Source organism: Homalodisca vitripennis, chromosome 6, assembly GCF_021130785.1.
Source record: "Homalodisca vitripennis isolate AUS2020 chromosome 6, UT_GWSS_2.1, whole genome shotgun sequence".
Lineage (NCBI taxonomy): Eukaryota > Metazoa > Arthropoda > Insecta > Hemiptera > Cicadellidae > Homalodisca > Homalodisca vitripennis.
In genome coordinates this window covers 72,546,514-72,562,351 of record NC_060212.1, presented here as the reverse complement: position 1 = coordinate 72,562,351, position 15,838 = coordinate 72,546,514, and the positions used below count along the sequence as shown (strand labels likewise).

Here is a 15,838-nt window from a genome sequence, read left to right as displayed (position 1 = left end):
CAGTAACTCCATAAAAATGGTATTCTGTATTCATTAACATCTTTACTGCAGCTCTATAATGAGTGATCTTGAGTACTCTCAATCTGATTCTGTGCCACAAGGCATCTTTTAACATGTTACAACAAAATCAAAAGTTAAGACACCCTCAAAGCTTATAAAATGAATGGATAAATTTGAATATACCTGGGACAAACTTCCTTAGATAAACTGTTCCTTCGCAGTATCTGGTTACCTGGAATCCCAACACACAATAGAATCCCTGGAAAACACAATAGATTCTGATTCAAGATCACGAGGGAGAATCTGAAGAGAAGATGACACAACAAAAGTTGTCTAACTTTATTTCGTCAATTGTAAAATAAATAACAAATACAATAAGAAAAAAATATTAAAATATCACCAGTATTTATCGGAATGCTCGTTGTTTATTGCGTCTTCTTGTCCTTTGATTTATCTGCAATTTTCATTTCACCGCCTGCTATTGCTGCTTCGTCCATCCTTGATGTGTCTACAGTGTACAGCCTAAGACAGAAGTCATGAGTTTATAAAGATCTTCATCGTCCTTTTAAATTAATAACTTAATTCCCTTAATGACATTTTATTTATCTTGAGTTCTATGATTTAACTTGGAACTGATTTATGATTAACATTTACTGTGGTTACAAACACCTGACTTGTAACAAAACTAGATAGTACTATAATTTAACACTTTGACAACTGAAAAGCGGAGTGTCTAATGTTGGCACACACACGACCCAATGCTCCAATGCCCCTGTCACTATTGGAACCAAACATGTTAAAAAATAATAATGGCAAAAAATGTGTGAGATATTTAATAACTTTGTTTGAAGTTTGTTTTTGTCATTTAATACATTCCAAAATAATATCAATTTCTCTTTAAAAATGTTGAAATAAGTAATTTCTCAGTATTTAGTATAAGCAACTACAAAATATCTAAAATCAGATTAAATAAGTTGCATATTTTATTTTTACTATAAAACATTTTTATTTTATTTTTTAAATACTATTTTACTGACACATAGCTAACAAAATTACTGGATGTTAAGAGATACTGTAATAATTTTTTTTCTCCATGCAATGATTTGTATGAAGAAATAATAATTTTATATCAAGGATTTAATAATATAGTTTTACCATCTCTGGTAGAGGTAAATGAGAAACACAAAATCATCCCGGAAGCAAGCCAACCTGTGAGCTGTCGGCATAATTATGATGAAAGCTAAGACATCATTGATAAATGTATTAAAAGCCTGCAACACAAAAACAAGATAACATAATACAAAAGTCAAGAAGGTTGTGTCAAAACAAAACATTAATAACAAGAAATAACGATTTTGGCTTGTCATATTTATTATTATCTACAAATATGCGTGTTATATGTCTGGATTTTGTCTGTTTCAAAACTTATTTATAATTTCAGATGAGTTTTATCCCCTTGTTCACTAGTGTTGTATTTAAATTTACAGTTTTACATGGAATCGTTAAGATGATGGAAGACCTGAAGATTTCAATGGGCCAGTGAGACATTTCGTTAGCCTAATACAACTGGATAGTCAGAACGTAAACAGCTTGTTGTATTATTGGTATTAATGTGACATCCTGTACTAGCCAAAATGAATACTTACTTTTTTTATTGTAATTTTAAATTCTTTTTCTCTTGGAGATTAAGAGACCTCAAAATTTGTTAAAACTAACTAAGTAAATAAATGTTCAACTTCCAGACCATAGTGAACAATAATGAATGAATACTGAAAATTGCAAATACTAATATTTTAACCAATAATTCAATAAACAAACAATTATTAGTTTTGGCCTGCAATAGAAATTATTGGTTTTCTACGTAGGGAACAAGACCATCGACTATATATTGTTGGCTGATCTCCGAAGTTGATGCTTCCTGTGTCACTAAATGCTTACATCTGGGCAATGAAATTATATTTTTGATTACATAAAAAATTTAATTTTGATAAAATTATTCCAAGACTAACACGTACCTTATACATAAAGGAGCGCCATGGTAGATGGGCCACAGACTTGAGCCTGTAGTTGATGAACAGTTGGGGCAACATAAACTGGAACCCAAATGCGTAAACACTGTTTACTAGGCGTGGATACCAACTGTTGAACATGAAACACGCTATAGTTATATTAATCATGAAACAATAATCTGTTTACTCATTTGTTCTGGTATCTCAATAGATAAATGTCTAACCATTGAGAAATCATAGTAAATATTCGAATAAAATAAGAATAGTCTGTAATGCGCTAATGTATTCTAACTCAGTTTCAGAGGCAGGCTTACAGAAGTATGCCTTCAGATTTGAACCTGCCTTGTTAATATGTTGTAGAAATAATTTAAACCATTATGTAGCAATTAAATTTAAACCATTGGAGGAAAGGATTAACACAAATACAAGGTGAGATGTAATCAAATCCTTGGACTTTAGCAACATACGTACATTTATTTATTTGTTGTAATCAAAAACTGTACATTACAAGGAAATGAGTACCTAGCTGAGTATTTGAGTAACTTAACTCTTCTAGTTTACACCACTATTGTACACAGTATTGATTACAGCGTACCTAAGTTAACATTGAGAGTGACTCCCCTTAATACTTTGTGCCAATGAGTTAGCTCCAATTCACTATATTTAACAAGTCTTTTCAAGAAGCAACATTTCCTTCAATATTTAAAATGTCCAAAGTTTTCCTGAATTTCAAAAATGGGTGCAGCACTAATGCAAATAACTATAGAGCAATCTGACTTATCTCAACGTTTCCAAATTATGTGAATAAATTGTGCTCCAAAGACTTCTAGATCATTAGCCAAACACGACCTACTGAGCAACTACCAACATGGATTCACCAAAAGAAAAATCAACTACTATGGCTATGATCAAGTTTATTGGGACAATTATTGATGGCATTAAAGGGGGAAATTTAAAAACTGAAGTATTTCTTGATTTCAATAAAGCTTTTTATTACCTTAGCCACAACATCATTATTAAGAAACTAGAATCACTTGGAATCATAGGGTCAGAAAAGACATGTTTTGAGAACTACTTAAAGGGACGTACACGGTTCTTTAAGCTGAAAAGCTCATCAAATGATATTATGAAAAGCGTTACAGCTAACATTCTATCTGTAGAAATAGGTATGCTTCAAGGCTCTGTCTTAGAGCCGGTGCTTTGTATACTGTTTGTTATTTATATTAATTAAATATAATGGTATTTAGAATCTTTGGTAAATTTATAATTATCATACCTTAAATACAAACATACAAATGGAACTTTCTTCACACTCTTTTTTTGTTTCTCCAGCACATTTTAGAAAAAATAATATTATTTTCACTGTTTTTCGAGTGCCTTGCACACTAGGTCCCTGGTTTTATGATACAAAAGTGAACTCTGAGTGGAATAAAAAAATAGGAAGACAGACAATTTGTAGGTGGAGAGGGATCTTTGTCCAAGAAAGGGGAGATCTACATCCTCTTTCCCCTGTATAAGAAAAACTGTGTTTTTAACTATACAAAACATTCTAATTTCTCACAATATTAAACACTTGCTCTTCAAATAAAATACATTGGTAAGACAAAATACATTAGATATAAATTACCTCAAACTGTAATGACTGACATTCTTCTATACATATCAACATTTGAATTAAATTTTCTTTGCATTTCAAACAAAATCCAAATAGTGTTTTTTGTTATTGTTGTTGGCTTCAAATATTATTTTCATTTTTTATGTTCTGAATCTGACAAACACTGTATTACCTGCCATGAGATTCATAAATGAGAGAGTACGCTGCTGCCCCCACACAAAGTGGATAGAGCACGTACGAGATATCTCATGCTTTCCGAGTCAAACTGGCAAGTCTGTTGCTCGGCCTCGGTGAGCGTGAGCGGCTTCAGCCTCAGCCTACGCCAGTCCACCGGAGTTACCTTCTGCACCTTCCACATCTGCCACAGTCATCAGATCTTAGCAATAAGGTGTAGCCGTTGTGATGACTAAACCTTCCAAGTTTGCTGGTTCTCACCATGGCAAAACATCGCTAACACAATTATAATCTTGAGATGTTTCAGCTTTACTGTGGAGAGCCATCTCTAGACAAAAGATGTTAATTGAGACCGTAAAATCTGTAATGCACATCTGCTTTTAAAAGCGTGTGGAGGTGGAGCTATGTCACAATTGGCTAGAGTTCAAACAATGAATGATTACTATGTCTTCTTTAAAACAGACCAACTTATTAATAATATCTTTGTTAAAGTTATATTCTTTTTTAATTATTTATATTATTAGCAAATAAAGGTATAGAAATTTACAAGCACTTTTGTTTATTCGGATATTATTGAATGTTTGTTTTCTTATCTACTATGATTCTGTTACATGTGTTCAGTATCCTGTTGAAGCAATCAAAATGTACATCACTGGTTTAACTGGTTTCAGTTTGAGGTGGTGCAATTATCAGTTCTAATAATTTTTTTTATTTTTAAAGATAATTCCGGTAGCAGTTCTTTAAAATACCATTTCTAAAAATAGGCAAAAATAAAAAGAATGTTTTGGTTATTCTATTAGGAGTGGTAAGAATCTTAAGCAATTGGGAAATCTTATAATCCCACTAAAGAAAAATGGATAAAGATAAGGATAAGACATTTGTACAGTATGTAAAGTACATGAAAGATGGCTGGAAAGAATAACATGTTTTTTATTTATTAAAAATTAACTGTCTTAAAACAAAAATGTTTAAAAACACAATTTAAACTAATTAAATGTTAAATAAAAACTATTTTCTTAAGTAATAAATTATACTTTTTAAATCATGTCACTCTCTAAACCTGTGAATCTGTACTTACTTTAAAAAATTTCACATTTGTATCTTTAGTTCTTTTATTTAGGCCTGATAAAACATGTTCTATATTGTCTCCTTAATTTAATGCCTATTAATCCTAATGAAGAAATCATTTTCTATTTGTTTTGTTGCGAGGAAAGTTATTTTAAAAAGCTATGAATTTAAAAGAAAAATATCTATTTTTCCAACCAAAAATTGATTGCACCACCTTAATTGACATCTCTTAACTGAATATGGCCCTTTACAGTAAGGCCGAAAAATCAACAATAACGTTACTGATGTTTGGCACAAGGTGAACCAGAAAACTGCTAGACATAATAGACTTCTTTATTGAGGCAAAATTAGGGTTGAGAAAGTAGTACTAACTGTTTATTTAATGTAAATAAAATAAATCACAATTTCTAACATTAGTATTTCAATTTTATAAGAAGCGTTTCAACACTGAGCCTCACGATTAAGTGTACTAATAATTACTAGTAAAATGTAAACATTAAAAGAAATGGCAGCAAGGGAAATTATAACTTAATTACTTAACTTTACTTTAATTAATTAATACAAATTTATATCATGTGCAAATACAAAATGAATCTCTGATAAATGAACAACTTCAAATCATGTTTGTCTGTACAGTAGTAAGTACAGTTCACATGTAATATAAATGTTAGACTTATCTTATCATATATTGAAATAGATTAAACACAGAATCTATTTCTGAATAGTTCAATCAAGCTTTAATTTATTTCTGGCACTAATGGGATTTCTTTCAATTCAGTAAAGACGTAAGCATTAATTTATTACAGTTCAAATAAAGTTAGTTAAAAAAATCCTGACCACTTGCTCTGGTAGAAAATATTCACTGTAATAATGATGACTTTTAAAACAATTATTTATTTATATTTAATTAACTGAAATACCTCAATGATGGTTCCAATACCGACGGGGATGAGCACAAGGGGGACGGCTCGATTACTCCACTGATCGTTGGCCCAATGACCCTCTTGGAAGAAATGCAGTTTGTACAGAGGTTCGTTGGCCCAATGACCCACTTTACAAACATATAGAGGTTCGATTACTCCACTGGTTCATGGGCCCAACGACCCTATTTGTTTCATTTCTGTAAATTGTAAATATAGGGTCGTTGGCCCAACGAACCTTATATTTTTATTTACTGGTATAGGTTCGTTGGGCCAACGATCAGTGGTGTAATTGGACCATGAATTAATATTAAGCAATAATATTTGAAGGGGGTCGTTGGGCCAACGAACCTAAGTGAAATGAACCGTACAATGTTCAAAAGAGGGCCGATTACACCACCAGGCGTTGGCCCAACGACCCACGCCGCTACATTGGCTCATTTCAGCGGCCAGAGGGTCGATTAGTCCACTCTCCTTATAAGTCCCCTTGCAAGGCAATGTTTTGCTTTTTTAGCACTCCAGTTAATATGTCGTTTTAGTGTTGTTCTCGAGACACTAGTGTATGTAAAAAAATATGTCATAAGTGATAAAGTAACCACATATATATTAAATACTAAAAATAAAATATATACATATTAGTAGGAATATGTGCTATTATATTAGTATCCACAAATGCTACTATGAGATGCCATTTTTATTTTATCATTACCTGTTTAATATTTATATAACAAGGTTGATATAAAGTATAAGTGGTTTCATATGTAACCCAATATTAGATTATTAAATTTCGTTGATAGTTATATTTTGCATGGTTAATAAGAAGTTGGTAAAATGTATTGGAATTCCGTAAACGTTGTTAGATGCGTATGTTTTACAGGTTTAGGAATAATTATAATAGTAATATCATATAACGTCTTAACGCCATTTCAAACCTGATTATATTTTCATAATAAAACGTATTGAGGATTATTTTGCATCTTAAAAACCTATTATTGTAAGATTTCTCAGGGTCCATAATCCTTAATATCATGTGAAAATTAATAATAATTGTTAAATAGTTATAACTACAGTTTGAAGCGTTATTTAGATATTTTATGGTGTTTGACATTGACACAGGTTATTAATATATTATTACACAAGGATGCAATTTTAAACAAATGCTATGTATAGTTTGATAGATGAATCACTTTCACTTAAAGATATTTTGTAATAATTTTAATTTTCAATCTTAAATCTTGGGAATCAAACAATTATAAAATGCAAATAGCATAACAAGACACACAATGGAAAAATATAACACAAGATTTATACGTAAAGAAGAACATATAGTATTTTTCGATTATTACATTGCCAGTGCCATAAAATAATTAAGGTTGAGGTTTTGAGCAGGACGTTATGGTGTTAGCTGAATTATTGAATTAATTCAATTTAAATAATTTCAATAAGATGGATATTCTTTTGAAATAATCTATAATGAATAACTTTTATAAACTATATCCTCCTTAATACAAACACTTATTCATTGATATAGATAATAATTATGCAATAAAGCTACACTATTTAACGATGTGTTATTGTTTGACCACAATAAATCGATACTGGAAGTATATGATATATAATCTAATTAAAAATATATTTTAAATGATAAAGAATTAGTGCAGTTTGTTTATACCAGTTTATCCATAAAAATATTTCTATGAAATATAAATATTTTATATTTTGGTCACCTTACTTTGATAATTTTTCTTTCATGGATACAAAACAATCAGGTAATACAGTTTATTTGTTAAGCCAGACCGTTATTTGGAAGCAACGTAATACCTATATAATTTTATTTTAAACATTAGGTCTGTGGTAAAAGAGAACTGGATACAAGCAAAATATTAACATCAACTGTGATGTGTGCAAACTGTTGATGGTTTTTGAAATATCAAGCAAAGAGAATAACAGTATAATAACAGGGTTATAAGCAATTTAAAAAATATTACAGATTTTAAAATAAAACTTAATTTTAAATTTAAGAATTATATCAGGTTTGGTTTTAATATCATACACATTGTACATTTCTGACTACTACATTTTAAACTCGATTTATTATTAAATCTGCTCAAATCAACAGTTAGACCAGTGTAGTAGTTTAAATTAATGAAATAGCTGGTTTTGTTTTTTTTTTGTACAAAAGTGAAGTAAAATATAGTTCTTTTAAAAGCGTTAATTCATAAACTGGTATCAACTGATGAAAAGATTTCATTGCATATTTACAATTGTAATACTAATCTTATAAATGAAATGATAGACGTTAATTTTTATGGAGAGGCTGGTCTCTTTCAAATCCTTATTCTGCTCTTCCTCATGTGCCATTGGCCTTTACGAGGATCATAACAAAGATTATAAGGGGAAGATTCGGTACAGTACAAGACCCACAGACTGGTTTTAAATCTTACCTCAGTTTATCTTGCCATATGAAAATAGGTGTCGGTTTGCTTTGAATTCTTTTGGAAAATAAGGATTTTAGGGGCTGACGAAGGCAAACGTATTTTTTTTGTTGAATTGTTGTTCAAGACAATTATATGATTCAAAATATAGCAATGGAATGTTTTTGTTTTCAAACAATTGAAGTGGTTGTGAAGTTCCAGGCTTTGTGCTTGAGATTGGACGAATGAAGAGAAAGTATTTTCAAATCAGCCATAATTTCGGTTATTGATTGAAAATTATTATTATGCCCTCGTTCCCGGAAGCCAGCTTATCCGTGTGGCCTTACACTTACTTCCTGGCCTCTGTGGTGTTGTCTTGTCTTCTATATCAATCGGTTCTTCTTCATTTGATTGACAGAACATGTCGTCATCACAATTTATTGGTGACTAAGGAAATACTTCAGTTTCCTCGATAAACGGTTCCGTGAACTCACGCACAAACGTGATGGAAATATTAAAAAACATCAAGATTATTGTATTAATGTTGTGCTTTAAAAAATAATCCTGTTTTTTAATTTGTAATCAAGTCTATTTACAAATTTTGCTTATAAACATATTTTTTCGTTTTCATAGTGGTTACTCATAAGATAAATATATAAACATGTTTTCTAACGCTCAGGCAAATCCCATGGCATGCATCATCGAAACAATGTCCCTTATGCAGAAATGAGGATTCAAGCAAAATTTCAAGTCAATAGTTAAGTTAATCCTCACAAACATTTATGCACCCAATCCCACTGACATGCAGAGGAAGTTGTCCGAAAAACATTTATGATCTGGAACTACGCCCCTTGTCTCCAAGGGAAAGGGAATTAAATAATTATCGTCATTTATCCCAAGGAATCTCCATGTAAGATTTTGTTAAAATCCATGGGTCCCTAAATCCTCTAGGATTGTCGTAAAGAAATGTGAAGTTGGCCCTAGAACTTCGTATCTGTAGTTCAACATTTGGGCCATGTCAATGTTGGTTAAAAATCCAAAGATCAGAACACCGTCCAGCAGTATTTGTTTGAATATGGATTTAGTTAGAGGGATTTACTATACTTGAAATAAGAAATAGGCTTATGATATTATGTATACAGGGTGTTTGAAAAGTATGGGTACGGCTTAATATTTTAAAAACCATAGGAGATAACATCTATAAACTTTGCACAGTTTCGTATGGCTATGTAAACTATTTTCCCTTGCTATTACCATGACATGCCAACCATGGGGGGACGGCCCACAGAGGAAAACATGGAAATCTTAAATTGAAGCATGGGTCGAGTGATACCTCATTTGAAAGAGCTCACTTAGTAGAGTTGAATTCCGCAAACCGCATCTCAAAAGGTTTATCCAATCAGAAATGGCGGGTTGTTTTCGGTACACATTGTGAAGTACATTATACGCTGCCATTTCTGACTGGATCGTCGTATTCTGATGCGGTAGGCGGCGTTTCACTCTACTAACCAATGTGTTTTCACTGACTTTTTTTCATTAGCAAATTATGTCATAAATTTATAACACAATAAATAAAACACAATAAATACCGATGTTTTTTAGTTTTATTTATTGTGTTATAAATTTATGACATAATTTGCTAATTAAAAATAGTTTACATAGCCATACGACACTGTGCAAAGTTTATAGATGTTATCTCCTATGGGTTTTAAAATATTAAGCCGTACCCATACTTTTCAAACACCCTGTATGTATGTAACAATAGTTCCACATGGTCCGGTGCCCCGTAACGAGGGTCGTTGTTATTATAAAGACAGTTTACTTTGTAATATTTTGAACAGTCTATCAGTTATAGTCAATAAATACACATCTCGTTAATCTATATACAAGTGTTATAATAATATTTTAATAATAATATTATTACAATATACATATAAAATATAATAGGCATCAACCTAACCTTTTCCACATCAAAAGGTTACGTGTTTAGACCACGTCGAGGTCACCAATATAGGAAAAGGTTGAATTGATTCCTATTAAATAACAAAACTTGTATATACAGTACATGGTAACGAGATGTGAGTATAAATTGATATACTGTTCAAAATCTTACAATTTAGACAAACTGTCCTAGTAATAACAATCCTCGTTGCTAGGCACTGAACTATGTGAAAATAAGGCTACATATATATTATTTTTAATATTATATATTTCCACTGTACTTTGCACCTGCAGCTCCGCTCTCCCCTCCACGTTTTACTACATTTCAAGAGCCCGACAACCCTACATATAAACAAAAACACAACAGGAAGAGTAATGTTCTTAATAGAGGTTTCTCTACATCTATTTAGGTGAAATTTCACATATAATACGAATAAATACTATTTAAAGCAAAACTAGATGCTCAAAGATTAATTTTTATAGTAATTTGTTTAAACAATAAAAAAACCTAGATTAAGAATTTGATAAACATTGCAATTTATAGTCTGAAAAACAAAATACCACATCGACCATATACATGCATTCACTGTAGTTGTAATCCGAGGTTAAAAACCCTCAGGCGTTTCACTATAAAGTCGGTTTGTGGAATGAAAGATTAACAAATAAAGTTTGAGACAAGTCAAGTGCCTATTTTCCATTCAATTTTTGCTCCATGTTAAAAATAGAGCAGGCGGCAGCTACTAGCGTGTCTTCTTACGTACGGGATGCTCGCATAATCAAGCTACATTAGTTACTGCTAATAAAAACTACACAGTGTCGATAAAAAACCCTCTAAACTAGCCTAATGATTGATTGATCCACTGACTTGAGTAAAGGTTTAGACAAGTAGTAGTAATGGGGTTATAGAAGCGATGCGACAATATGCTTTTCGAGGCCACATCACGCCCAACCCCGAACACAACACTAACACTGTTGCTGTCTTCACTTTTACATAGAGGGTAACTACAAAGGTTTCTTGTATTATAGTCAATTTACCTAAGGTTTACGCTGACACTCTAAGTAATGTTTAATATGATAAAGGTTGAGTTTTAAAGTGACACGAGCCCGTTTTATGTATTTTTGGCTCGGTTTCTGTAAAGTAATTTATACACATTCTTTTGATTTTTCTTCTTTTAGCCGCCCCTCAAAAACCTGCCGTTCTCGGTGGCCGCCTAGTTTGCCAAATGGGAACGATTGATTCTCTTTCTGTACTGGTCTACTGCTTCACTATCTAAGTCATACTGGACAATAATATAGAGTAAAAGTAAATAATGTACACAAATTTGAGGGTTTTAAAAATGTCATAGAACACTTCTCGGTAGTTGTTAATATAATTATAGTAACCTTAAATACTAAAAGACGAGCTACATGATTTGATAACATCTAAGTTGTGCAGTTCACACCACGTCGAAACGATGCTTACCCAATTAAATTCTTACAATGTATCGGTTTTTATGTGGAGAACTATCTTAAACTACAGATCTTAAACCGGAACAATATTGTGACTGAGGGTAGCTTTCCACGGTTAGGCCGACATAGTTGGTTATGACACCGGCCGTGTAAACCGAAGAACTAATCCGTTTACTATATTTTATGATGTAAATTAACTGTAAAAGAAAACCACCAGGCTGAATGAAAACTGAATAAAATCATGTAAATTAACTCGTTGACTGCGACTTCATGTTACGGTCGACAGTTGTCACTCTTCACATCAGCCATCACAGCGTATAAAGCTACAATGAAGACGCCAAAGAAAACTTTTACTTCAGATTAAAACTATTAATAATTATAACACGGTTTGTCACGGAGACATCAATTCAAGTTTGCATGTTTCAACTTGGAAAGAAACTGAGGAAGACACCATCAAAAGAATAATCTCGAACTTATGGGAAATTTAAGCTCTAGTTGTGGTTAGTTGCATGTGAAACTTGAATTCTTTTAGCGACATCACTAATAATATTGTGTTTCTAATATATTACCACAATTGCACTATTCTACTTATAACTAAGAGTCTAACAGCTGCATTACGGTTATAGATTACCTCATATAGAATACCCGTTATAAGATAATGTAATGCCTTCTCTCACATCCATTAACAATCAACATTACTTCTTCAGACGCCAATATTTTAAAGTTGGCAACATATTCTCAATTAAGTTTTAATGATTGATAGTTTTCTTTAATATGTACTGTAAATGTAGTTTATATCCATATGAAGAAATGTATCAGATACACGAAAATGTTTAAATGCTTCAAAACATTATACAGTGGCTTTTTGAAGAGGCCAGTTCTTTTACTTGTACATGTATATGTATATGATAAAAAATCGATACTAATGTAGTTTCAATAAAGATTAAATCACGCTTTTGCCGTTTATACAAATTATATATATATATATATATATATATATATATATATATATAAATTTTACCAGCTTCTTCTTATTGGAAACTAAATGCTTAATATATCATCAAACACTCCGATAATAATGACAAATTTTTATTTTTGTGAGGCCTTTCGTGCTCAATGAACACAGAAGGTGCTCAGTTACGTGGGTCTGACGATGTGTTCATTGAGCACGAAAGGCCTCACAAAAATAAAAATTTGTCATTTATTGGAGTGTTTGGTCATATATTAAACATATAAATAAATAAATAAATATATATATATATATATATATATATATATATATATATATATATATATATATATATTAGTCATGTCAATGACGTAAAGAAATGGGGGGAAAATATATATTACGTTTATGTTAACCAAAGTAGTTTTATCTTTACCGACAAAAAATAATAAATTTACAAGTTACCTCACACCTGCATTTAATTAATATGTAATTTATAATAATATTTATAGTTATATATATATACCGGGTGAGTTTTTTAAAGTGATCCAATAGCTAACTTTTTAATTACACGACTTAGCACCACAATTTAAATTTGGAACTTGCTCAATTTTAAGTTTCACTCAGGAATACACTTTCAAATTTTTTGAAGATGGCCGCCATTTTCCAATATGGTGACCAACTTAAAAATATTTTATGGAACACCCTGTATTTTATGTTGTTTTTAGATTCTAATATAAAAAATAAGACATTTTTGCTATTGAGAGTTTGTCAATATCTCTAATGGTTCAGGAGCTACGTGGACTGGAAGTTTTCATCAGTGGCATGAACTCTTAGAGCACGTTTACTCAATGTTAGTTTTATGTGTTGTTAGTGTTTTGTTATGTGTGTAGTTTGTATGTGTAATAATATTAGACACATTTTACTCTGAGAATTAATCATTTTGCTTTGATATTCGTTTAACTTTTCGACTAAATTATAAAACGGGTTGTTGGCCCAACGAACAGTGGTGTAATCGAACCTGCATTCTACAATATAACTTGTTACTGCAATAGGATCGTTGTCCCAACGAACTATATACGCTATTAGTAGTTGTAAGTAAATTTTGGATCGTTGGGCCAACGAACCTTGATTGTAAATTTACTGTTGAAATTGTAAATAAGGTTCGTTGGGCCAACGACCCATTTTAGTTATCTTTTACTTTATGAAACAAATCGGTCCGATTACACCACCGATCGTTGGGCCAACGACCCTCTTATTTAAAACTAAACTAATGTTTGGGTCGTTGGGCCAACGATCAGTGGAGTAATCGAACCAGACCCAGCACAAGCAGTGAGGTCTCCTCGTCCATCAGGTACATGAAGATGACCAGCTGACTGAACGCCCGCCACATGACAGTGCGCCCTGACAGGCCAGACAGAGTTGTCCGAGACCGTCAGAAACTGACATCATTCTTCAGTGCCAGGAAGTCAAATAGTAACTAAAAAAAATAATTATTCGAAAATTTGGGAAACAAAACTAAAACAATGTGTTAGATTAAATTATGACAAGGCAAGACAAGACAATTCTTTATTTTCACATTCATCAAGAAGGAAATGGCGTCAAATACATATTATCTTAACATTTTCCCCAAGTTTGTTGTAATTAGCTGCCTAGGTCTTCACATTCTCTGCGAGTCGGCTCTTCAATTCAAGAATTTTTTTACTGAGTAAAAGGGTTTCTCTTGGAACCAGGAGTGCAGGCTTTCCTTCAACTTCCTTCCTTCCATTTTCTTCAGCTCATCAGGGAGATTATTGAAGAATTTTGCTCCAGCATAGGTTGGTTTTGTTTCAGAGAGAGTTAACTTGTGGATCGGCAAAGTTATTGGCATGCCTAGTATTGTAAGAGTGAATGTCTTGGCGCTGTTGGACATTATGAGTTGTAGCTATCACAATACACTCTACAATATGAAGGCTGACTACTGTAGATAACCTCCACTCTTTGAATACCCCTCTACAGCTCTCTCTAAATCCCAAGCCGGCCATGATTCTTAGAGCCTTTTTTTGAAGAATGAGGATTCGTTGGAGATTTCTTTCAGTTGAACCACCCCAAACCGCTAAGCCATATCTCATATATGGCTTTGAAACAGAGCATGATAGGCTGTTATTGTGGCTTTTGTCGTGCTTATAGCTTTCATCCTTTTTATGGCATAGATTGCTGAGCTAAGCTTAAGGCATAAGTTATCAATATGATTTAGCCAAGAGAGTTTGTCATCAACAATTATTCTAAGATAATTAGTTGAGCTGACAAATTAAAGATTTGAACAGGTAGATCTTAAATGTCATCCTTCTTGTTCCCAAATGAAATTTGTTTCGACTTTGATTCATTGAAAACCAGGTCATTATTTCTACAGTAGTCCATAGCAATGTTAACAGCAATGTATGAATTTATTTATAGATTTTCCACTGAGCTATTGGCAGTTAATGGCATAGAATCGTCAGCATACACGACTAAATTGCTGTATGAATGTAAAACCTTAGGAAAATCATTAGTAAATAATATAAAAAGTACAGGCCCCAACACAGATCCTTGTGGTACAACACGGTCCATTGACAGGACCTCAGATCTTGAAATTGTAGTAACTCTTTTTATGGTCTGAGTCACTTCTACAACCTGGTGTCTTCCTTCAAGGTATGCTGAGAACCATGAAAGTGCTGTTCCTTGGATTCCTAGATGAAAAAGTTTTCTTATAATCAAGTCATGGCTTAGACAATCAAATGCCTTACTCAAGTCAAGTTGCACTCCCACTACATTATTTCCAGCCTCGATATTGTCAACAATGTACTCAAACAGATCTACTATTGCAGTCATGGTGGATCGTCCCTTAATAAAACCATGCTGTTTCTCTGTCAAAATGTTGTTTAGTTGAAGATGCTTGAAAAGTCTAGAGAGTACTGTACCGTTATTATAGTACATAATTATATTATATTACTTTGGAGCTAATACTTTATAAATCAAAACCACTTTTCGGAAATACTTGATTTATTCCGAAAAGTGGTTTTGATTTATAAAGTATTAGCTCCAAAGTAATATAATATATGTACTATAATAACGGTACGTAATTTGCGCAAATCTGCTATTTCTTTTTGAGCATTAAACTTGTACAACAGGTTACTTACAGGAAAGAATTTGTAAACTTGCATAAACTTGTCGGATTCCTGCAAGTGTGTTTAACTTGTATAAGACTTGTGTAATACTTGTATAAACTTGAAAATTGTGTATAAACCTGCATAATCTTGTGTAGTTTGTAAGACTTAGGACTT

At 32.2% G+C, this 15,838-nt stretch overlaps 1 protein-coding gene across 1 annotated transcript; it reads right to left on the bottom strand.

Annotated features, from left to right (window-relative positions):
- Positions 1–324: 324 nt before the first annotated feature.
- Positions 325–14,010, bottom strand: LOC124365220 (cleft lip and palate transmembrane protein 1-like protein). Its single transcript, XM_046821183.1, is given in 7 exon segments — positions 325–522; positions 1,156–1,271; positions 2,016–2,139; positions 3,797–3,865; positions 3,867–3,982; positions 5,787–5,825; positions 13,867–14,010. Coding segments are annotated over 7 exon segments (624 nt in total). The 5' UTR covers positions 13,930–14,010; the 3' UTR covers positions 325–425.
- Between the last annotated feature and the right edge of the window lie 1,828 nt (positions 14,011–15,838).